The 26,492-nt window shown below is 36.1% G+C and overlaps 1 protein-coding gene and 2 long non-coding RNA genes across 6 annotated transcripts in view; 1 reads left to right on the plus strand and 2 right to left on the minus strand.

The window, feature by feature from the left end:
* LOC125683151 (CCR4-NOT transcription complex subunit 4-like) overlaps positions 1-26,492 on the minus strand; it is a 182,787-nt gene that overhangs the window by 75,479 nt on the left and 80,816 nt on the right. For all 4 annotated transcript variants that reach the window (XM_056139605.1, XM_048923989.2, XM_048923990.2 and 1 more), the window contains exons 10-11: positions 14,795-14,893; positions 8,817-9,050 (exon numbers count right to left, since the gene is read on the minus strand). In XM_056139605.1, coding sequence (XP_055995580.1) covers positions 8,817-9,050; positions 14,795-14,893 — 333 coding nt within the window. The remainder of the gene's footprint in view (positions 1-8,816; positions 9,051-14,794; positions 14,894-26,492) is intronic.
* On the minus strand, positions 19,820-21,382 carry LOC125683183 (uncharacterized). The gene is made up of 2 exons (XR_007372807.2): positions 21,141-21,382; positions 19,820-20,671 (listed from the first exon to the last, which is right to left on the minus strand). It is a non-coding gene; the product is annotated as an uncharacterized LOC125683183 (long non-coding RNA).
* Positions 21,338-22,155, plus strand: LOC130046788 (uncharacterized). Its single transcript, XR_008795797.1, has 2 exons — positions 21,338-21,955; positions 22,063-22,155. It is a non-coding gene; the product is annotated as an uncharacterized LOC130046788 (long non-coding RNA).

Consider the following 26,492-nt stretch of genomic DNA (forward strand, 5'->3'; position numbering starts at 1 on the left):
CACACTAATCATCTTTAACATAATAGCAGTCAATGCAAACAAATTGGTTATTTTTTTCCAGCTCTAATATTGGGGCTACTCAAGCAAAAACACTGAAAGGACATGTTGTTTTTTGTGAGGAATTTTAATAAACCACCACTCATGCAACCAGAAATTCTTTCTACCACCCAACCATGAAATCAGAATTGGTAACCACAAAACCACCTTTATAACTCCTTTAGTTGAAATTCATTATTCTATAGTACCAAAATAAGAGGCCCATGGACCACAGCACTCACCAGGGTCACCTTGGCCTGCTGTCCTTCACAAGATTTCAAAACAATTTTATCCTCTTTAATCACATGACAAATACCCACACCATATTATAACCCTAACCTAGTCCCATGGGGTCACAGGGGCTAAGCCCGTTTTGACCCGAAACTCATTGTAACCATAAATATCTATATTTATGGTTACAATGAGTTTCGGGTCAAGCCCGTTTAGACCTGAAACTCATTGTAACCATAAATATCTATATTTATGGTTACAATGAGTTTTGGGTCAAAACGGGCTTAGCCCCTGTGCATGGGGTTATGATTTAAATTAACTGAACATGCAGTGAAACTTCTCTAAACCCGCTGGCTCTCGAACCGAAAAAAAAATATGACCGGTTTAGAGGGATGACTAGCTAACCATAATTCTATTGTGGCAAAGAACCTCCGGAGTTTGCATGGAATATACTAGTCATAACTTATACATAGCTATTATCCATTGTATTATCGAGACACGTCCGATGAACAATTTTTTTTTTTTATGAAAATCTCTATCAAAAAGTCTTGGTCAAATGTAATAAATTCAAGATTTTTTGTAAAAAAAAAATCATTTAAGGAACTTGGTTTCTGAGCACAACTACAACCAAGTATTAACTGATTCAATACTGATCCCATTGGTGCAAACACATTACACATCTATTACTTATACCTATCCAGTTGAAAAATTGGGTGTCAATTCAAATTTTGAAAGGGTTTGGCAGGGACTATATTTTGTGGCGGAAGGGATGATAATCAAAAAGTTCCTAATTTGCATGATATTGCAGTTTCTGTTTCATCCAATACATCTTAACGTAGTTCCACACTCCTGTGACGTCATAAGATTTTGTAAAGTCAATGATTTAATGACTGGAACATAAATTTTGTTGGAGTCTTTTTCAATAGTTATTTTCAAAAAAATTGTCAGCTAAAAAATATTTCAAAAGTCTTAGTTATATTTGAATAGTCAATGATATGTTTCAAAATATTGAATCCAAGGACAGTAACTCCGTTTTCAATAAATTATTTATCAAGTCCATTATGCGATAGATTTCCTTTATTTTTCACAAACATTTTACCAAGGTGATAAGGAATCATTATCTTTGTCTTTTCGTGAAATGACATAAAATTTTAATCCATGAGTGATTTTGAATAGCTCAGCTGTCTGGTGCCAGACTTCAGTTTTTTATGGGGGTATACATACTCTAGAAGCTATAAATTTGAAATTATTAAGGAAAGGTATGGATTTTTTTTCATAAATAACTGTAATAGATGTACACTTACTAATATAAACAGAAACAAGATGTGTTTGTGAAACACAAATGCCCCCGATAATGGCCAATTCCGAAGATGGCAAAGGTCACAAGGGCAAATATCTTGGTACCAGTAAAAAGATCTTGTCAAAAGAAATGCTCATGTATAATATGAAAGCTCTAATATTTACCATTTAGAAGTTATGACCAATGTAAAAAAAAATTAAAAGTTAAATGTCAAGGTCAAAAGGTTTAATACCAACGGAAAGGTCTTGTCACAAGGAACACTCATGTGAAATATCAAAGCTCTATCACTTATTGTTCAAAAGTTATTAGCAAGGTTAAAGTTTTCAAAAAGTAGGTCAAACTCCAAGGTCAAGGTCACGGGGTCAAAAATGTTGGTACCCACGGAAAGGTCTTGTCACAAGGAATACTCATGTGAAATATCAAAGCTCTATCACTTACTGTTCAAAAGTTATTAGCAAGGTTAAAGTTTCAGACAGAATTACAGATTTACAGAATGACAGACAGGACAAAAACAATATGCCCCCCGATCTTCGATCTCTGGGGCATAAAAATAATATGTAAACCATGCTATAAGGAAATTGAGTCCACATTTATTCGTTTTTTAACATTTTGGAGAATAACGCTAATTCAGTAATTTTGCACTTATTATTCTAAAACTTGATGAACATATTGAAAATGACATGTGTTTTAGTTATTGACATGTTTCTTGATAAATAAATGCAATTAAACAATTTTCTTGTTGTTTTTATTTGAAAATAATTAACGACAAATAACTGTTTCCAATGAATTTCATAAAAATTTACATAGGGGTACATGACTTCAGTAGCGTCTGTAATGAAAATTAATATGGAAATCCTTAACTAATTTGCATTTTTTCATTACTCTAAATGTTGATTTATTGATTCCAAACAAAACAAGAGGCCCATGGGCCACATCGCTCACCTGAGTCACCTTGGTCCATATCAGAAGATTTTCCATATCTATTTGCATGTAAAACCGTAGTCCCTATTATGGCCCCAAACCTTCCCCTGGAGTCCATGGTTTTTGCAAACTTGAATCTACACTATGTCAGAAAGCTTTCATGTAAATGTGAACTTCTTTGGCCCAATGGTTCTTGAGAAGAAGATTTTAAAAGATTTTCCCTATATATTTGTATGTAAAACTTTGATCCCCTATTGTGGCCCCATCCGACCCCCGGGGGCCATGATTTTAACAATTTAGAATCTGCATTATATAAGGAAGCTTTCATATAAATCTCAGCTTTTCTGGCTTAGTGGTTCTTGAGAAGAAGATTTTTAAAGATTTTCCCTATATATTTGTATGTAAAACTTTGATCCCCTATTGTGGCCCCATCCGACCCCCGGGGGCCATGATATTAACAATTTAGAATTTGCATTATATAAGGAAGCTTTCATATAAATCTCAGCTTTTCTGGCTCAGTGGTTCTTGAGAATAAGATTTTTTAATGACCCTACCCTATTTTTACCTTTTCTTGATTATCTCCCCTTGGAAGGTGGCCTGGCCCTTTATTTTAACAATTTAGAATTTCCTTTACCTAAGGATGTTGTGTGCCAACTTTGGTTGAAATTGGCCCAGTGGTTGTTGAGAAGAAGTTGAAAATGTGAAAAGTTTACAGACGGACGGACGGACAGACAGACGGACGCCGGAATACGGGTGATCAGAAAAGCTTGAGCTTTCAGCTCAGGTGAGCTAAAAATGCTACCAGTGCTCCCACTGGACCAGAATTCCCTTTCGCCACTTTTTCGGGGAGCGGCGCGGCACAAATAATCGCATGCTTTACAATTATTTCCATCATATTATATATTATTTTATTCATTACACTTATTTTAGCATTTTGAATCAGTTACATTACTTAATCATATCCAGCTACCATACCTAAACACTTCTTTCTGAAATAATAAGAAGTTTTTTTGTTTGATAAATTCTATTATGGAAATCAAAATTCAGATAATAAATCATATAAATATAAACTTCATGATGCTACACCCCTCAGTGAAAACATTGTGTACATTGCCCGAAATGCAAATGTCACAAAACATCAAGCCCAATTTACAGTCGTATCTCAACCATTCCCTATTAAATTTCCGTTTTTGTATGGAAGATTTTGGAATTTGGACAGAATCAGATGTTTGAGCAGGTGGGGTTGACAGTAAAGCCAAACATAGTTATGTTTTTAATTTCAGACTGACTAGGGTCAGAAGCTACAAGTTTAGTGTCAAAATAGAATGGGGTGCATAGTCTTATGAGATTAGCATTTTTATACTGTTGCACACCGAACTTCAAAGAAAATTATTTATTAAAATTGCTATGTCCATATCAATGGTGACCGACCACATTGTTTATGAAATATTCGAACTAAAATCAAACACATCAAATCAAAATTTTGTAATCAACGAGTTTGGCCGCAAAAACAAACAATTGATGTATTCATATATACATTATACACAATAATACGGCCAATTTAATTACCAGTCGGTTCTCTGGTTAAGAATTGACATTAAGGTGGAGATGATAACACGAAAATGAATAAGACTTTAAATGTTAAACAAATGACCACAGCAGGGTAAACAGCTGTCCTTTGAAAGGGACATGACCCTTCGTTTGAACAAACTTGAAAGCCCTTCACCCAAGGATGCTTTTGGCCATGTTTGGTTGAAATTGGCTCAGTGGTTCATGATAAGAAGATGAAAATGTGAAAAGTTTACAGACAGATGGACAGACAGACAGACAGACGGACGCCGGACAAAATGTGATCAGAAAAGCTCACCTGAGCCTTCAGCTCAGGTGAGCTAAAAACCCACTCACATCCCCCCCCCCCCCCCCCAAAACCCCAAAATTTTCTCAGTATTGGAGACATTTAATCAATTACCTTGCCAATTGATTTATGAAAAATATAACTTTTTCTGAAATGCAATAATCAAATCTGTGTATAATTCTATTAGAATTTACCATTCGTGTTAAGGTATGAAATAAAAAGACATCTTTATAGGGTTAAAAGTGTAAATAACACACACACACACAAAATAAAAATAAAATGTGACAATATATTTATATATAATATTGGGGGCGAGTTGTCTCAAGAAAAGGGGGCGACTTGTCCTGAGAGAGGGCGAGTTGTCCTAAGAGGGTGCGACTTTTCTTGAGGGCGAGTTGTCTTGGGGGCGAGTTGTCCACTGTCCAGCATTCTTTTTTACACCTCTCATGGATAATTTCCCACCTGGCCTGTTGGTCAGTCAATTTACACACCTGGACTTGATCAACCGCTGGCCAAAATTTTCTGGTCTTCAAATAGTGGCCAGTATGATAAGGGTAAATGACACATGTTTGTTAACAAATGTACTTTAAAAAGTGGTCGATGTCTGGTTTTGTAAGACTTTCTTTGTAAGGAAATGTTAAGATTTCTGCCGGGACTTTGAAAATCAGCCGATATTCAGGGAGAACCGGTTTTCTGAGAGGCCGGTTTTGGAGAAGTTTCACTGTATCAAAAGTGTCTAACAATTTCTCATATTGTTCTATTCTCTGTTCGGATTTTTGACGGCAGAGATGTACGTACATGTATTCAACTACATTTATATGACATGTACTGCTGTGGTATAAAGTCACTAGTTAAAATAATCTGTGTCTCGGTACAGGCCCTCACCACACTCAAACCGGGTTCGTAGGACATTATCACTTTAAAGGCCAGAAGTAACCTAGAAAAATTTACACCCCTACAGCAATTATGCATATATGGCAAGAGGGCAGGGCTTGGCAGTGTTATCAGAGGAGGCAGCAGCCTGATGCTTGTCTCTACACGTGCTCTGTAGCAGACGATACACTGGCATGATTATATCAAAATAACTAAAGTTTACCCGCATTTTTCTACCACTCTGCTCCATCTGTGAGACACTGAAAGGATATGTTCATACTTTAACAAAACTTCACCCTAGGAACTACAAAATGAATTTGTTGTTTTATCCATGTCTTTTAAAGATGTAGTTTTTAGATAATATACACAAATATTGGTATATATGATATACCAATACTTATGATTTTCCTCTTGGTACCTTTCAATTATGAGAAGAATTTGGGGGAAAGTGTAGCTGTGCAATGGAGGACATGTGCATTGAAGGATTATTAAGAAACACTTTGTCCATTTTAATATTTGGAGACCTACTATCTGTGATTGTCTCTTCTGACATTGTAATGTTCACACGTAAGAGTCCAGATTGAGAGTACTTTTAGAGTGATGGCTGATCAGTTGGACATTTGTCATTATTGGTGAGAGACAATGGGAGTTACACAACTGGCCAATGAGATTGTTGCTTAATCAGACAAACATCATGCTTGACATTATTCGAGAAAAAACTACCGGTTATCCTGCAAAACACTAAAACAGTGAACGACTGAACAATCCTAGTGAGTTATCTTTATAAAGTTAACCAATTTTTTAAAGGAATGTGATTATATATAATTAAAAAATAAAATCTGGATTTCCCCCCACGTTGTTACATGATTGATTACATGTTTCTTTGGTGCAATCCCTCTTATTTAGAACTAGACAAGCATGTTTGTGCAATATGTGAGTCAACATCCGGTGTAAACAAAAACAAAAGATAATCACACCAACAAACTGCCAATCTCTAGTTTGAAATACAAATTTAGCCCTGCTTCAATTTTTGGAGCCAAAATTAAAACTTCATGAGAATTTATATCTAGAATAGATATGGTCAATATATGCACAGTTATGAGGGGAACAAGCATACCAATTTGAAAATTTCAGAACAATAGCTTAATTTTTATTTTTGCAAACTAAGTGCTGCAATCTGAATGGGACTAGATAAGAGATGTTTGTAAAACACATATGCCCCCATGGTGCAAAATTCAAAAGGGTTATACACACACATCATTTAATTGATAGTAGTATCATCAATTCAAAATACTGAGCAGACAATATCTTCCTATGTCAAGAGTGAATTGACCATGTGACCTAAAAATCAATAGGGGTCATCTACTCCGTATGCTGTACCAGTGTACCAAGTTTGGTGTCAATCAAGCAAACAATTCTTAAAATGTAGGAGACAATATATTACTATGTCCAGTTAAACAATTGACTTTTGACCTCAAAATCAATATGGGTCATCTTCTCCTTAAGATGTACCAGTGTACTAAGTTTGATGTCTGTCAAGCCAAAGGGTTATCAAGATATTGAGTGGACAGTATATTATTATGTCCAGTTTGACCTTTGACCATGTGACCTCAAAATCAATAGGAGTCATCTCCTCCTGAATATACACCACAGTGACTGTACTAAAGTTTGATGTCTGTCAAGCAAAGGGTTCTCAAGATATTGAGCGGACAGTATATTCCAATGTCCAGGTTGACCCTTGACCTTTGAACATGTGACCTCAAAATCAATAGGGATCATCTTCTCCTGAAGACGTACCAGTGTACCAAGTTTGATATCTGTCAAGCAAAGGGTTCTCTAGACATTGAATGGTCAGTATATTCCTATGCCCAGTTTGACCCTTGACCTTTGATCATATGACCTCAAAATCAATAGGGGTCATCTACTCCTTAGGATGCACCAGTGTGCCAAGTTTGATGTTTTTCAAGGAAAGGGTTCTCAAGATATAGAGCAGACATTATATTCCTATGTCCAGAGTAGATTGACCCTTGACCCTTTGACCTGAAAAACAATAGGGGTCCTCTTCTACTCATAACCAACCCACATATGAAATATCATTATCATCAAGTGAATGGTTCTCAAGATATTGAGTGGACAACATGTGGTCTACCGACCGACAGGTGCAAACCAATATGCCCCTCTTCTTTGAAGGGGGCATAATAAAGTTCAGACGTTGTTTGCCTTGAGGTTTATGAAAATAATAACAAACTACAGAGCCAACAGGTGTCTTACTGTTTGGCAGTTTGGAAATATTTTGCTTTTAAAATTAAGATTTTGATTCTTGGTAATTAATTTTTTCTTGGATGTTATTATTGGTTTCTTCTGTAAATTGTATCGTATTGAAAATATTGAATCATGGCAGAAGTATTGCAATATGTATCGTATCGTGAAGGGGGCGAATCATTTCAGCCCTAATTTTTGGCCTATCTAATAAGTTATGGGGTTTACCTGGCACTGTCCAATAAGTTGACAATTACTGTCCATTATTTTTAAGAATGGACAGTGTCTGTCCATTCTTAACAAGAGTACCGCAAACGGTACATAATACGTCTGTGAAATGCTTACATAGGGTGTTTTTCTTGCGCTATAATTTGTATAACTTTGCTTCAGGTAGTATCAGCCATCATGAGGCTGTGACAAACTTTCATAAGAACAAAGGGTCTTAGCTTAAAAATCGAGATTTCCTCAAAATGGACCAAGTTCAACAACCTGTAATTTTTTCAAAAATGGAAGAAAATCAAAATCCTTCCCCAGATGCACATCTTCAATACCCATACAAACACTCCACAAAATAAGATGGTCCTCACTTGAAAACTGTGGGAGGAGTAGGGCCGACAAATTATGCACCTCCATAGAATATTAATTTCCAAATAGACTAAGTTCAACAACCTGTAATTTTCTCAAAAATTGTAGAAAATCAAAATCCATCCCACATGCACATCTTCAATACCCATACAAACACTCCACAAAATAAGAAGGTCCTCACTTGAAAACTGTGGGAGTAGGGCCAACAAATTATGTACCCTTCATATAATAGTTATTTCCAAATAAAGGGGCAAAACTCCTGGAAAAAAGGTCGAAATGGATCAAAATTGCAGTATGATCTAGAGTGACCCACAAAGAAGCTACACAGCAAGTTTCAGCATGATATGTGAAAGGGATATGAAATTATAAAGAGAAAACCCCGAACGGACAGACGGATGTACGTACATACGTACGTACAGACATTGCTGTACCATAATACGTCCCATCTAAAGACGGGCATATAAAAATAATGGACAGCAATTGTCAACTTATTGGACACCTACAGGTAACCTTTTCACTACAAGTGGACTTTCTTTTATATAAATGCCTAAAAAGACAAAGGATTGCATAACAAAAATGTTTTAAAAATATGGTTAAAATGCAAAGCTGGAAACATTGGGCCTGACTGGTTCAAATGTACATCAGGGTGAGCTGAAATAATGCAAGGTGCTTTGTCAAAGGACACAATATAGATTAAGTAACCATGTTGAGATTTGAAATTCTGACTCCACTGAGCTCCACACTCCATTCATTTACCTATTATCTGCATCTGTTAGAAGTATAACGTTTGGTTTACAGGTTTCTGGTTTGTGGTTAGGTCGACTGCCCTCTATTTTGCCCTGCTGTAGACATGGCCACGCCTCTCTGTTTGATGAGTTGGGTGGAGATGAATTGGTAGGCGGTGTTGCACTCTGAGGAGAATGTGTTTGTACAGGCGTGGGAGGCGTCTCTGAAGGTGTGGTAACTGTTAATGGGGAAGAAGTTTTCTTCCTAAAATTGATAGTATATACTTTTAATTTACACTCCTCGCTTATAAGATTCTGCAGTTGATTTAAATGAGCTTAGACTTGCCAGAAAAAAACATTCAACAAGAGGCTCATGAGTCCTAACAGTCACCTGAGCATTAGTTAAAAGTTATCACCAACCCCATGGGCTATGAAATCTATTAAAAATTTTCCTGTTCTGAATATTTAAGCCAAATTCTAATATTCAGCAGCAGTATAGAACAAGATGTGTTCTTAAGGACATAAGCAAAGTTTCTGACATTTTTTCTAAAATCATTTTCTTTTCTTTTCAAAATAGGTTGAATTTTAAATTTAAGTAATATTACCATGCTTTGTATATCGGGCTAGGTAGCTCAGTGGTTACACCTAACAGGTAATACAAGGGCCCCGGGTTTAATACCCAACTGTTCCAAAGATATTTCTCTCCTTCTTTGCTACAGTAATATTCTAATGCACATTTATACAAATTACTGTAATACATGCACAAGAGAGCTGACTTTACATTTTTACTTGCAACAACCAGGAACTATCTAAATATGCTAACTCTAAAACACATAGTAATATACCCCCAAGATTTTTGTAAAAATGAGATAGACTGCAATTGTATGTGAAAAGTCACCAAAAATTATTTATTATTGATATTTATTTTTAATCATACATTCCTTAAAACATAAAAGTCTTTCATAATTATGGGCATTTGCCCATAATTATGAAAGACTACATAATAAAATATGTTATATTAAAACTATATGATTATTTTGTAAGTTATCTAATTGTAAACCTGTGTATGATATAGGTAAGTGGTATTCATTATACTAAATTTAAATAAAAGGTAATCAAGAGATGTTTGTAAAACACATATGTCCCCCATGGTGCAAAATTGAAAAGGGAGTAGTAATTGAGAGTAGTATCATCAATTCAAAATACTGAGCAGACGATATCTTCCTATGTCAAGAGTGGATTAAACATGTGAACTAAAAATCAATAGGGGTCATCAACTCCTGAAGATGTACCAAGTTTGATGTCTGTCAAGCAAAGGTTTCTCAAGATATTGAATGTCCAGTTTGACCTTTGACATTTGACCATGTGACCTCAAATTCAATAGGGGTTATCTTCTCCTTAAAATCTCAAGATATTGAGCAGACAGTATATTCCTATGTCCAGTTTCACCCTTGACCATGTGACCTCAAAATCAATAGGTGCCATCTGATGATCTACCAATGTACCAAGTTTAATGTCTGTCAAGCAAAGGGTTCTCAAGATACTGAGCAGACAGTATATTTCAATGTCCAGTTTGACCCTTGACCTTTGACCATGTGATCTGAAAATCAATAGGGGTTATCTTCTCCTGAAGATGTACCAGTGTACCAAGTTTGATGTCTGTCAAGCAAATGGTTCTCAAGATATTGAACGGACAGTATATTCCTATGTCCAGTTCGACCCTTGACCTTTGACTGTGTGACCTCAAAATCAATAGGTGTCATCTTCTCCTGATGATGTACCAGTGTACCAAGTTTGATGTCTGTCAAGCAAAGGGTTCTCAAGATATTGAACAGACAGTATATTCCAATGTCCAGTTTGACCCTTGACCTTTGACCATGTGATCTCAAAATCAATAGGGGTCATCTTCTTCTAAAGATATACCAGTGTACCAAGTTTGATGTCTGTCAAGCAAAGGATTCTCGAGACATTGAGTGGTCAATATATTCCTATGTCCAGTTTGACCCTTGACCTTTGACCAGGTGACCTCAAAATCAATAGGGGTCATCTACTCCTTAGGATGTATCAGTGTACCAAGTTTGAAGTCTGTCAAGCAAAGGGTTCTCGAGATATTGAGCAGACAGTATATTCCTATGTCCAGAGTAGATTGACCCTTGACCTTTAACCTTTTGACCTGAAAAACAATAGGGGTCTCTTCATTTCATTACCAACCCACATATGAAATATCATTAAGATCAAGTGAATGGTTCTCAAGATATTGAGCGGACAACATGTGGTCTACTGACCAACAGACGGACCAACCGACCGACCTACAGGTGCAAACCAATATGCCCCTCTTCTTTGAAGGGGGGCATAAATATGACTAATTTGGACCGATCCTAGAGTCAAAACCCTGGGTTGTGAATTTCACAATTTTTTATACATCATTATCTGCTATTCCTAAGTAGGCATTTAGTTTTTATACAGAATCAGTAAACTTACACATAAATACTATATACTAAGTTTGGCCTCACCCTGGAGTCAGAACCCTTACTCTGGGGATCATCAAATTCACAATTTTGCTCTTTCTAAATATCCATTTAGTTTCAATTTAGTATCAATAACACTAAAGATGTTATTTAACTGTTTTACACATAAACACTATATAGTACGCTTGGCCCCACCCTGGGGTCAGAACACCTACTCTGGGGATCATGAAGATTTTTTAAAATTGGTCAAATTTGGACAATTTTTGCCCTGACCCAGATTTAAGGTCCCAGGGGTGCAAGAATCCTGAAATTTACAATTCATTCCCCTTGTTCTTCAGAAGATTTTAGAAAATTGGTAGATTTTGGGCAGTCTTTGCCCCGCCCTAGGGCCCCAGGGGTGCTGGAGTCCTGAAGTTTACAATCTATGTCCCCCTTGTCCCAAAGATTCTTCACACCAAATTTGAAAAGAATAGGAATAGCAATTATCAAGAAGTTAAAAATGTTCAATTGTTAACGCACGACAGACGACAACCAATTGCAATAGGTCATTCGAGTAAACTCAGGTGACCTAAAAACAGTAACAGCCTGGACACAATATGTAGCAGGTAACGATACATATTATTCTCTTGAAGTCTTCAAATATCTTGATCGCCTCTTTCTTCATTCTGTTTACATGAAGTATTCCCACAAAAATGTACCTTGTGAGTATATGTAAATGATGTCAACTCATTCGTTGTTTATTTATTCACACAAAGCAAATATAGATTTCGTTAATTCATTTCAGATATATTTTCATCAGAATTCTGTTAGAATATCATACATGCCAACTTTCCCGATTAGTGCGGGATTCTCCCGATTTGAAGCAGTTGAAAAGGCAAATCCCGATAAAGATTGCAAATATACCCCGAAATCCAGATTTTCTAAAAATATCTCCCATTTTACGACAACAAACCCCCATTTCCAACCGGAATTTGAAATCCCGCGTCATTTCTGAACTGGCCAATCAGAAATCGGGACAATAGTCAGCCATTGCTGTTTACCTGTGTCGCATGGTATCGGGGTGGTGTAATTTACCTGGTCTGCCTGTGTTGGGGTGCTTATTGGACAGTGCGAAGCACGTTTTGATAGTAATTAATTGGGAAGACGGATTTCAAATTGACATATCCTTTACACAAACATGAATGGAGGATTGACAACGATGATAGTGTCACCACCAATCAATCGGACATTCCCGATTTTTGCCTCTCGCTGACAGCATCCAAAAAATGCAATAAGGTACGTCAAATATAATATATTTTCCAACTATAATAATATAGGCTATCCGAATCTATCTGTCTATAGCAATGTATTATATAGTCTATAATAGTGTAGTATTCAATACTTTGTGATGCGTAATTCGCACAAGTCTGTACTGAATTTTATATTAGCAAAATTTACAAGTAAAAACGTATATTTTCAAATTGATGTTTTTTTTTACTGGTAATTATTTCAGATGTCATGGGTGCAAAGGTTTTGTTCGCCAACTTCATAGCAGGGCAGATCACTCCTTTTCTGGTTGCAATGCAGATTGTTCCACCAGACTCTGCAAGCCCATGTTTACAGACAAGCAAGATCGCCTCTGTAGTCGTACCTAAATGCATGAGCTTTAATTTAAATTTAGATATATAGACCAGCCAATGTTTATATGGTGTAAAAGGATGCAACTTTAAGTATTATTTGATAATATGTATGTGACTTGTTGTTGGAGAGGATTTTTTGCTGAATATTTTAATAAAATATTTATTTTAAAGGGGTTTTTTGTTTGTTTTTTTTTTAGTTTTGTTAAAGTTAATGGTCAAACACACTTGATGTTGTGTTAATATATGATACATGTACAATGATTAGATTGATATTTTATTTGAAAAGGCATGGTAAAATGTCGTGAATTTTGAGCGTTGAATAAAGGTCGTCGAGCGCAAAATCCCCCATGGGGATTTTTAAAAGTTGGCATGTATGGAATATCAGTTCAAGAATCGCATTATCATTTATTTTCATGGAAAGTTAAATGCAAGATATCAAGTATAGTGGGTTCCACTTAATCAAATATCGCATAATCGTATATTTCAGTCAATCTGATATAATATCGCTGCAATGACCCATTTTCTACATATTCCTTTATATTTTTTTCTGATATTCCAATAAGCAAAATTTCTAAATTCAGCTATTCTAATAGTTGAAGAGCTCTGTAATATACAAAATCGATCTCCATCCCTACAACTTCACACCCACTGACTGCCTAATTTATTGTGTATTCAGATAAAAAAGGTTCACAGGTGAGAATTCACCCTTCAACACACTCAGATTGACTCTGTACACTAGCAGATCTCAGCTACCAACACAGACTGCATGCCCCTCAGCATGTTACCTGGTCAAGTACACTAATTAAATGGCTTGTGTTTTTAAGATTTTTTTTCCTTGGGAGACATGTAACTGGTGGCTTGGGGTGTGAGAATTAACATAGCAAAGGTTAGGGACCTGTAATTGTCTCTAAATAAGGATCAATCACCCACATAATTACGAGTATGTGTAAGGGTATCAATGAAAAATGGAGGGGTGCAAGAATCCTGAAATTTACAATTTATGTTCCCTTTGTTTCAAATATGTTTCATACCAGATTTGAAAAGAATTGGAATGATAGTTATCAAGAAGAAGTTAAAAATGTCTATTGTTCACACATTTGATAACTGACCATTTTGGCCCCACCCCGATACCAAAACAGCTACCCCTGGGATCATCAAATTTACAATTTTGGTAAAGGAGGACTACCTGTTCTTTCTAAATATCTACTTACTTTCAATTTAGTATCAATAGCACTAAAGAAGATGTTATTTAAGTGTTTTACACATAAACACTATAAACCAAGTTTGGCCCCGCCTTAGGGTCAGAACCTCTACCCCGGGGATCATGAAATTTACAATTTTGGTAGTGGCCTTCCTTCTCTACATCACCATGCATTTAGTTTTTCTTACACGTGTGTAAGAAGATTTTTGAAAATTGGTCAATTTTGGGCAGTTTTTGCCCCGCCCCTAGGGCCCCAAGGGTGCTGGAGTCCTGAAATTTACAATTTATGTCCCCCTTGTCCCAATGATGCTTCATACCGAATTTGAAAAGAATTGGATGGTAGTTATCAAGAAGTTAAAAATGTTCAATTGTTAACGCACGACGGACGAAAAGCAATTGCAATAGGTCACCTGCGTTTACTCAGCTCAAATCAAAACACATCTACTCAGCTTAAATCATGTCCATGTACCTTTAAAGATATCGTATGGACAAATGATGTCTATAGACAGACGGACAGACAAGGTGATTCCAACATACTCCCCAAACTTTGTTTGCGGGGGGGGGGGGGGGGGGGGGGGGGGGGGGGGGGGGGTATAATAACAGGTGGCGAAATACAGAAGTCTGAGGGGCATCTTCATTGATATTGAACTTTGGTAATAATCATATTTTTTGTTGAACTGCAATATATCCCGAGTTCGCTATAAATCATCATAATACTTACTGTATGGGAATAGATTTACTACAATTTAACTGGTTGTTGGCTGTGTTCTGGGAATTCATGTACTGCTCCAGCAGTTTTTGTTCATATTCTTGATGCTTACTGTTGAGAAAAAGAGAAATCAAAATTAACAAGCATTCTGAGAGTATTGCATGGCAATATATAGTCCCCTACCGGTTGCAAAAATTACTGTACCACAACATTATTTAAAGTTCATTATGTAGGTTATGGTAAAAGGAAAAATTGGGGAACCAGGATAGGAAATAAACTACTATTCAAGTAGAGACTAGAACAGGAAAAAAGACAAATTTAAAGACAAGTTTAGGTCTTTAACCAAGTCAACAAGATTTCTACATGTAGCCATGTCCCCCACCACCACAAAAAAAGTTGCATCACAAAAATCCCATAACTCCTCTAAAATTTGTCGAATCAAAATCACGGCACAATATGATCAACTACACATGGTGACTAAAAATCCTACAAAATTTGAATGAAATCTGGTGAGTAATTTCGGAGGAGTTGCGTCCACAAAGTGTTCCTATAGTGTACTATGTACAAATTCAACAAAGTCCCATAACTCCTGTAAAATTTGTGTCGAATCAAAATGGCGGCATAATATGATTAACTACACATGGTGACTAACAATCCGCGAAATCATGAACAAAATCCGTTGAACGGTTTCTGAGGAGTTGCGTCCACAAAGTGTTCCTATAGTGTAGCACATTCAAATTCAACAAAGTCCCATAACTCCTGTAAAATTTGTCAAATCAAATTGGCAGCGAAATATGATCAACTAGACATGGTGACCAACAATACAACAAAATATGAACAAATCTGTAGAGCGGTTTCTGAAGAGTTGCGTCCACAAAGTGAAGTGGGACGGACGGTTGGACACCGGTATTTCTATGTCCCCTTCCGAGTTGCGGTGGGGGACAATAAACTGTGACATGTAGGTGATAATGAATAATTTACTATATTGTTGTATTACTATGCTAGAAGTTTTAATGAGTGTAGTACTCTTATCTACAGAGAGAAGAAACTTGGATGTAAAAAATTCATGCCATTTTTCTAAGTCCAAGGGCCATAACTTAATGAAAAATCAATGGACCAAGATGAAATTTGAACCTGATCTGTAACTTGCTATGGCAAAACAATGTACCAAATATCAGATGAATATCTGCAAGAAAAACCAAACAAGGATTCTGAGAGTATTGCAGAGCAATACATAGTCCTCTGCCGGAGGCAAAAATTATTGGACCACAACAATATTCGAAGTTCATTATGAGACCAAGATTATGGTAAAAGGGAAGATTGGGAAACCAAGATAGGAATGGTTGGAAATGAACTACTATTTAGGTACAAAGACTAGACAAGGAAAACTTCAAAATAGATCTGTAACTTGTTATGGCAAAGCAATCATCATGATATACTGAATATCAAATGAATATCTGCAAGCAGTGAACATTAAAAAAAAGTCTAGAAAACTGATCATTCATGTTATTTTTTTTAATTCCAAGGGCATTAACTTCGTGAAAAATCAATGGACTGAGACAAAATTCGAATTTAACCTGTAACTTGTGAAGGCAAAGCAATGTACCAAATATCAAACGAATAGCTGCAAGCAAAAACAAAAAATCCGGAAAACTGATAATTAATGCTATTTTTCTAAGTCCAAGGGCTATAACTTAGTGAATTAAGAGGCCCAAGAGCGACATTGCTCACCTGAGTCACCTTGGCTCATATTTAAAGATTTTCCCTATATATTTGTATACAAAACTTTGATCCCCCCTTGTGGCCCCATCCAGCCCCCGGGGGCCATGATTTTAACAAACTTGAATCTGCATTATGTCAGGAAGCTTTCATGTAAATCTAAGCTTTTCTGACTCAGTGGTTTTGAGAAGAAGATTTCTCCTATATGTTTGTATGTAGAACTTTGATCCCCTATTGTGGCCCCATCCAACCCCTGGGGGCCATGATTTGAACAAACTTGAATCTGCCCTAAGTCAGGAAGCTTTCATGTAAATCTCAGCTTTTCTGACTCAGTGGTTCTTGAGAAGATTTTTAAAGATTTTCCATATATATTTGCATGTAAAACTTTGATCCCCTTTTCTGGCCAAATCCAACCCTCGGAGGCCATGATTTTAACAAACTTGAATCTGCATTATGTCAGGAAGCTTTCATGTAAATCTCAGCTTTTTTGACTCAGTGGTTCTTGAGAAGAAGATTTTTTAAAATTTTCTATATATATTTGCATGTAAAACTTTGATCCCCTACTGTGGCCCCATGCATCCAACCCCCAGAGGCCATGATTTGAAGAAACTTGAATCTGCATTATACCAGGAAGCTTTCATGTAAATTTCAGCTTTTCTGGCCCAGTGGTTCTTGTTGAGAAGATTTTTAAATGACCCCACCCTATTTTGGCATTTTTGTGATTATCTCCCCTTTGAAAGGGACATGACCCTTCATTTGAACAAACTTGAAAGCCCTTAACCCAAGGATGCTTTTGGCCAAGTTTGGTTGAAATTGGCCCAGTGGTTCTGGAGAAGAAGTTAAAAATATAACAAGAGGCCCATGGGCCACATCGCTCACCTGAGTCACCTTGGCCCATATCTGAAGACTTTCCATATATATTTGCATGTAAAACCTTAGTCCCTATTATGGCCCAAACTACCCTTTGCAAACTTGAATCTACACTATGTCAGAAAGCTTTCATGTAAATGTCAACTTCTTTGGCCCAATGGTTCTTGAGAAGAAGATTTTTAAAGCTTTTTCCTATATTTGTATGTAAAACTTTGAACCCCCCCCCTCCCCCATTTGTGGCCCAATCCTACCCCCCAGGGGCCATGATTTGAACAAACTTGAATCTGCACTATGTCACAAAGTTTTCTTGTAAATATCAGCTTTTCTGACTCAGTGGTTATTGAGAAAAAGATTTTAACTATATATTTGTATGTAAAACTTTGATCCCCCTTGTGGCCCCATCCTACCCACGGGGGCCATGATTTGAACAAACTTGAATCTGCACTATCTCAGAAAGTTTTCATGTAAAAATCAGCTTTTCTGGCTCAGTGGTTCTTGAGAAGAAGATTTTTAAAGTTTTTCCCTATATATTTGTGTGCAAAACTTTGATCCCCCTTGGGGCCCCATCCTATCCCCGGGGGCCATGATTTGAACAAACTTGAATCTGCAATATCCCCTCTGAAAATAAATCCCACTTTTTTGCTTAATTGAAGGATATCCCTGGAAGTCCTGGGACTTCCTTGTGAAGTCCCACTTCTCCCATGTCCTAATGCAGTGGGATAATACAGGACTTCATGTTTCTGCATTTGTCCTGGAATATCCCACTTACATCAAGAGTGACTTTGCAAGAATTTCTAGGACATATTTATTACCTAAATGTCTTACAAAGTCCCACTCTCATAGCAGCAGGTTTTTCTAGGACATTCTTGTGTTTTTCAGGACTTTATTATAAAATGAAGATGAAAACATCGTCCCAGAAATTCCCTAAAAATCTCATACTTGATACAGTGGAACCCCGTTATTACGTTCCCCCTTTAATACGTTAGTCCGCATATTACGTTGGAATTTCAAAGCACAAAACCATTTCTTAACAAACCTATATAAAATAGACCTCGTTATTACGTTGTCCTAAGATGTCGGGACTCGGTATTACGTTGTAAAAATTCCGACGAAAACGTAATAAACCCCTAATTATTCAATAGTGATTCTCAAAATAATAAGCCATTCACACCTTGACTGCCTGAGGCAGTCACCACGTAAATTTCCTGATCTGTTTGGGGATTAGAGATGCTTGACTGATCACGCTTCGATAGATCTTGCGACATCAATACAGGTGAATACCCCGTATCGAAGCCAGTGATAAACAATTAGATAATGTTTATTTAGAAATTGTACTCTATGAAAGTTACTTCATTTTTCATATTTTGATAATCAAAGAAATAATTTCTCAACTACCTGTGTGTTCAGCATTGTGTGATTACCTTCGCTATTAAAACTCTATTTACGGACAGCTTTGGTACCAAACATGAAAGACAAGATTTATCGTAGCAATGTTAAAACCGCTTGGGTAACTTCTTGGACATAGGTGACTAAAGGAAGTGTTCAATTAAAAAATTGTCCGTTGTTTCGACATGCAGCTTTGGTGTTCGTAAATCTCGTCCATACATACACCGACCAAACTGTCTTGTGTTATCGGCCGATTCGTGCACGGCATTTACCTCTGTGAATATTCTAAAATCCCCTGATGCGCACGTGATTTTAGTGCTATCATTTAGCGTTGTAAATGAAATCTTCGTGCATCATTATATATTTTTTTTATGTGGATTGCGCTTAAATTGTTCTCCGTGTTTATCGTTGGTGAGAAAAGTGTGTAAGTGTTGGGTATCGTGTGCGTTTTGTGTCTATAGTTTTGTTGTTTTTTGGATGGGATTTTTTTTTATTGCGTTGTGTATTGTGTAATTCGCGAACTTAATAAAAACGATGTTTTGTTATTTTTTTTAATACGAATGTTGAATACGAACCGGAACGAGTTATTGAGAGAAATTTACATGAACGCATTGTTTTAAAGTTGAACAAAATGGCGGTCCAAACGAATGCAGAAAAGCAACGTTTATCAAAACATCCTTATGAATCCTACACCAGAAATAAAGAAAAGGGATAAGAACATGAAGAATTACGGACATTAAAGATAAGATGTAAATAAAACAAAGTATCATAGTCTTTTAAACAAAGAAACAGTAAACATATATTCACACACCCCTTCACGGAGTACCAACGGACGATATACAATTTCCAAATGATATTTTTAATGGATTTCACTGGGAACGTTTATTACGTTGCCCCCGTTATTACGTTATTTTATCGTGACAAAATGGAAAACGTAATAACGGGGTTCCACTGTACATTCAAGATAATGCAAGACTTTACATTGCTTTCCAGGACTTCGTATTAAAAGTATGCAAAGAGAGAAGTCTTGCAATTACCCTCAAAATCTTACAACCAGTGAAGTCAGATTATAAAGGACTTTAATGAGGGTTACAGGACTTTTAGATATTAATTGTTACAAAATTAAATCCTTGTCATATCAAAGAAAAGATTTTACATTTTCTGGATTACCTTGACATGTCATTGCTACATAGTTCAGGCTAAAAAAAACCTTTAAGAACAGTGAATGATTCGTGGATAAGAACATTTATGTATACAACAACAATCATGTCATAATAAGTTGTAATAGAAAAGACTATATTTCATCAAAAGTAGACTTGAAAAATGTTGGCTATGAGAACACTTCTTATAAATTTATAATGACAACAATCTGAACTTGAATAAAAATCACTTTACTGTCAAATGCGCTATTGAAATCCTCAATGTCACTTGAAAGACTACCATAATTTGAGTTTTGAGATGCTTCATCACAGGAGTTCAATCGGGTTTGTCATGTTTTTTTTAAGGTTAGAATATTGTCCAGTGTATTATTAAGATCATTTTGATAACAGATTTCCAGTTCCTGGGCTACCTTCTTCAAAATAAAGAAGATCCCTTTTTGTGAAAGAATCTTCAAAAATTCATCAGATTCTGTGGTAGGCTTTTCCATTTCCAGAGATGACACAGCGGCATTAATGTTCGAAACTGAACTTAAAAAAATGTCTGTATCAAAAGGATTGCAATTCAGGCTCAAGTGATGATAAGTTAAAAGGATTTTCCAATGTCACGGTCTTATCACTTGAAGTACCAATGGCATATCAACTTTTGGATGTCACCACTGAAGATTGCAGTTGATGTTTTAATATTTAGTACATTTAGGAATTCGCATGTTTACATCTTTTTTGCACAGCATGTACCTTTTGGGTTCTCAATCTCCTGCAATAATAATTAATTACAAATTATTAATGAAGAAACTTAATTTTCAAGACACTGATTAAAAATTTTATATTTAGAAAAGTTTCTTTGACACATCAATGTTTTGAGGTGCAAATAGCAATAAATTATCACTGATGGATACAATCAGCTTGCCATGCTAAATTTTGTAACCGTACTGTCCGTAGTTATTTTACGAAGCAGTAATAATTACAGAACAAGGTCAACTGATCGAAACAGAATCATAATGATGGATATCCATGATACAATGTTCTGGTGATTATACCCTTTCCATCTAGATCGAACCAGTCAATGGTTTACGTTAAAAAAAAGAGTAGTATGTTTTGATATGTTAAGCTGTAAATAGAATGATTGTATCGAGGAATTTCGAGTGGTCCAGCGATCAAGCATGTATTTTTCCAATGCATGTAATCATTTACAAACGTAAACAAAATAAGCATATGGTACTTACAGAGTGTCATCCGTTACCCCGTAGTCCTTTTTCATTCCGATGTTATTGATTTCCATTCACAAATCTTTAAATCATAAATGACTTCTTTGAAAGTTGTAACTTCCGGTGATGTCGTTTCGGTCAACTTGTACAATGTACGAAGCTTATCGTGTTTTTTTCTTCTCCCCGTTCTAATTCGATATAAGATATATCATGTATAAAATATATCATATGTATATATATGAAGTCTTGTACACTGGGTTTCCACTGGTCGATTGTATAACTTTTTACTGATCGTCTTTTGGTTACGTGTTGACCTGGGGACGAGTCAGTCAGTGTACGACCTGACGTTCACGCAAGTGATCAAAGCGCTTTTTTTTTCAATGTTCCTTTCTGGGCGCGAAGTCAGGGAAATATTCGCAAGGATGGAGAACATTCAACAGAATCAGTATGCAATCAAGCATGGAATGGATTCCAGATAGGAATATAGGATTCACCTTACACTCAGAAACTGGGGGATAGGCCTAGTTGTTCAAAATACACGGCGTTGCTGGTTAGTATTTTTACTTTTGGTTTGTAATAATTCGTCTTTTTTGGTAGTCTAGTGGAATTGTCACACCTTAACAAATTATCATCCTGTTTCCAATATTTTTATCTAGTACATGTTCTCTTTCATTGTAGCATGGACTTGAAGAGATAGTTATGAATTTAGAATATCATCAAGTGACTTTTAATAAGGCACTGTTTTCAGTGGATGAACCGACATCATGCAGTGTGACAGGAAAACGCCCGTGAGACCAAAGATGGCTTAGATAAAAGGGAAGACGATGCAGAAGGTGCATATATACAAGTTCAAGACATAGATATTTTAAATTTTGCATGATGTTCATTTACAAAACCTGTTATGCAACCTCTCAAATAATTCATTATGCTATCTTTTAAGCCTCTGTACCAGAGAAAAATCCAGAGATGGCCCTCAAAGAAGTTAGAAACAAGATGAGAGACCGTCTCAAGTTGTTTAGGTCTGGAGCCACCTTCCCCCACCCACGAGTCGAAGAAATAGATCTTTGAACCAGGTTAACGTGACATCAAGATAAACAAAATTCAACTTCAGGGACAATTTGATAATACCTGTTTAAAAATATTTTTTTTTAGCTCACCTGGTTTAAGTGAGCTTTTCTGATCAAAATTTGTTCGTTGTCTGTCGTCGGCGAAAACTTTTCACATTTTCATCTTCTCCAGAACCACTGGGTCAATTTCAACCAAACTAAGTGACACAAAGCACCCTTGGGTGAAAGGCTTTCAAGTTTGTTCAAATGATGGGCCATGCCCCTTCAAAGGGGGAGATAATCGCAAAAATACGGTGGGGTAATTCAAAAATCTTCTCAAAAACCACTGGGACAGAGAAGCTGAAATTTACATGAAAGCCTCCTGACATAGTACAGATTCAAGTTTGTTAAAACCAATGACCTGGGGGGGGGGGGGGGGGGGGGGGGTTGTATTGGGTCTCAATAGGGGATCAAAGTTTTACTTACAAATATACAGGGAAAATCTTTATGAAAATTGTCTTCTCAAGAAACACTTGGCCAGAAAAGCTGAGATTTACATGAAAGCTTCCCGACATAGTGTAGACTCAAGTTTGTAAAATTCACAGGGTTGTCACTAACGCAAGAATAGGATCACAGAAATTTCATTGGGGTTTGTCTGATATGGCGAGTCCCGCAGACGTGTCTCGGACTTTGAGTAAAAATCATAATTTTACTTAGAAACCCTGATTTGTGTATTAATTAAAACTCATAGGAAAAAATCTAGGTAAAACGTTACGCTCTAATGTGAACCGAGATGATACCACCGAGTTCACAGTGTCCCAATCCGACTTGTTTGTTTAGTGCAGTCAATTAGGTGCAAATTAGAATATAATATTGAAATTTAGATACAAAGTAAAAAACATTTTGCCACTCACAGGCAGTTATTTATATATGTTTCTTTTTTTTTTTTTTTTTTTTTTTTTACAAATCAGGATCTATATTTAATTATAAATGTTTGTCTTCCGTTAGCCATTTTTATTGGAATTGAAAGTAGCGTAGTTTGTAAACTTTGGTAGATTTTACATCATTTTACAAACAAAATTAGTACGCATCTATTTTATCACAATAATTATTTAATTAAAATTTTGTTTAATACTGAATAGGGTTGTAACGATGATAGAGGATTCGGGGAAGTAATTCTGTTTGCAATGGGCAATTAGTTGTATGAGACCGAGTCGTGAATGATTACTTTTAATTTCATGTGTACAAAGTGATCACTGCACTGTTATGCATGGGCTTGGCGAAAATTAACTGATTTTTGCCATTTGTTGAAGATGAAAGTGAACAGAGGTACGACATTAGCTTGTGTTCACTCGGTATAAATAAAGGTGTAGGAAAAATCTAAATGACTCTTTAATTCAACTTTCATGGGACTCGTCAAATTTTCATGGGACTCAAGCTGCTTACAAACCATGATACCGGGACTCGTCTTCAATATTTTCTAGTGACAACCCTGAATCGTGGCCCCCAAGGGTAGGTTTTGGCCACATTATAGGGACGAAAGTTTTACATACAAGTATATGGGAAATCTTTAAATATGGACCAAGATGACTAAGGTGAGCGATGTGGCCCATGGACCTCTTGTTTAATTATTTGTTTACGTAAGAAATAGTGCTTTTTAGCTCACCCCAGCCATAATTTAAATGAACTTTTCAAAGTACTTGCTTTGGAAGTTCATATAAGTATTGCTGAAATTTATGTATATGTATGTTAAATAAATTTTATTATCAGATTATCATTTTGATTCCTAATTTCATTCTTAATTGCCACTTTTACAGAAAAGATATCACATATCCTGGATCTCGAGTTTTACCGTATTTTGCTGAATATAATACGCACTTTTTTTAGAGAATATTTTTGTGCCAGAAAGGGGTGCGTATTATATACCACAATAGGTTTTTGACCTTTTTTTCCAGATGAAACTCGGCGATTAAGTAGTGTAATATTTCACTCAAAGACCAAGGCTTCGGATACTGTACGCCTTTTCACGTTCACCTATTTATTAAGTAGAAAATTCGACCTCAAGAAAATTACTACAGAAACGTAAAATTGCAGAAAATGTGATATATATACTTACAATATCTAAATAATTCAATTATCATGAAACAAACAGCCAATCAAATTGCATTGGATCTGACTATTCATTACATCGCATGTCGCCATTATTGAAAGCATGTGTACACAATAATGCCTTGACACGTGCTAAAATTGTTGGAAAATAATTTTGTCACTTGCTAAAAGTTTATTTACTGTAAGTTTTATGAATAGGCCTAATTTTTAATGAAATACTTATTTGAATCTTTGAAATAACTATTTTTGCGTAAAAGCGTGTGTTTTACGTAGCCATTGTTGTGTACACTACTTTTGTTAGATACCCCCTCCGGGTAAAGAAATACCTAACAAATTTTTTTTCCACACATTTTAATAGTGATCGTAGTTAACGAGGAGTTGATAATTTGCATCTTTGTACCTACCATGGTGTGTTGATTACAGTAAAATAAGCGATAGTTTAATTGTTTAATTTTATTTTTATAACATCGGCTATTTGATTGATTTTAAGTTTCAACAAAGGAAATATCGAGTCAGTTAAGACTTTAATGCTACAAAATCTCGTGCTTTGCTGAAATGAACAGGCTTGTCCGGGTTGATATTTCCCTGAAGATTCTCATTGAAGATTACCGCGATGTAGACCTCATCTCAAAAAGTTTGCAAATTATTGTGCGTTGTTTAGAATTCATTATTTCTGCAAAAATATTAAGTGAAAATTAACACCAAGTATAAAATAAAGATTACCACTTGGTCAAAATTTTTGCTGCGTATTATACACCCGAAGTGCGTTTTTTCACCAACTTTTAGGCTCAAAGTGGGGGGTGCGTATTAAACACCACTGCGTATTATATTCGGCAAAATACGGTATTCCACAGTAGGGTAAGACCAAAACAGGTTAGTAGGATAAATTGGGACTTTCCAGGAGTCCTGCATCAACTCAAAAAGCAGGATTTTTAGGGAGATCCAATAAAATCCTGCAAAATCCCAGTCCTGTCTACTGGGACTTTCCAAGACATGTCCAGAATAATCCCACTTTCTCCCCTTTCAGATTGCAGGATTAAGTGAGACTTTGCAGGACTATAAAAGGCAAATTTAAGTGTTCAAATTATCCTTAAAAGTCCTGAAATGTCCCACTGCCAATACCGTCCCTCTAATTCCTTGTCAATCTCAGTTTCAAAAAAGCAGGACTTTTCAGGACAATCCTGATAAATCCTGGGATTTTGTCTTGGGACTTCCTGGGATATCCTGTTGTAATTTCAATGGGGAAATTATCCTTAGAAGTCCTGAAATGTCCCACTGCCAATACCGTCCCTCTAATTCCTTGTCAATCTCAGTTTCAAAAAAGCAGGACTTTTCAGGACAATCCTGATAAATCCTGGGATTTTGTCTCGGGACTTCCTGGGATATCCTGCTGTATTTTCAGAGGGGCTGATTCCAAAGTTAACGTACAAATTTTGTAATGCGCGTGCACGCGCATGCGTGCACGTGCTGACAAAATAAATATTATTTTTCATATGTACAAATGATATACTATCATCCTATTTAGGTTTTACATCGCTTCCTTCAATATTCTGATTTTCCATTTTTTGTACCAAAATTGGAATGCACGTGCGCGCGCGTGCATGCACGTGCAGACAAAATGACTATCACTATGCACATCTACAAACGCTATACTATCATCCTGGAAAGTTTCATATCGATCCCTTTTGTAGTTTCTGAGAACACTACCGGACAAAAAAGTACCGGAGAAAAAGAATAATAACTAGACACTCATTACTGGTAATGAGTAGGTCTTCCGTTTGAACACTTCCGGTACATAGCTTTCTGTTCTTACGAGAATCCTTCAAATATATCAGAAAATGTGCCTTTTCAAGACATGAGAGGTGTGTTAATGAAGTTTTTACCCATTTCTCGTAACTTCCGGTGACGACCGGAATTAATATTCAGATGTGTTTTCCCATAAACCACAGCGACTCCCTATTCTCTATATTCCTTGAAAGTTTCACGTCTCTATTTGAAAGAGTTCTCAAGAAAAAGAAGCAGACTAAAGAAAGAAATAGTAGTGGCTTACTACCGACCGGAAGTGAATTTTGAAAAATAAAATAGTCTTAAATCAAGATGTTGATACTGTTCTGAAGATATTTGAAAATCATATCAAACACTTGAAATATAAACGAGATTGATGGGGAACAAAAAGACGAAAGGTATCAGAGTATTTTCTCGAGAAACCGGAAGT

This window comes from Ostrea edulis, chromosome 6, assembly GCF_947568905.1.
Source record: "Ostrea edulis chromosome 6, xbOstEdul1.1, whole genome shotgun sequence".
Taxonomy (NCBI): Eukaryota; Metazoa; Mollusca; class Bivalvia; order Ostreida; family Ostreidae; genus Ostrea; species Ostrea edulis.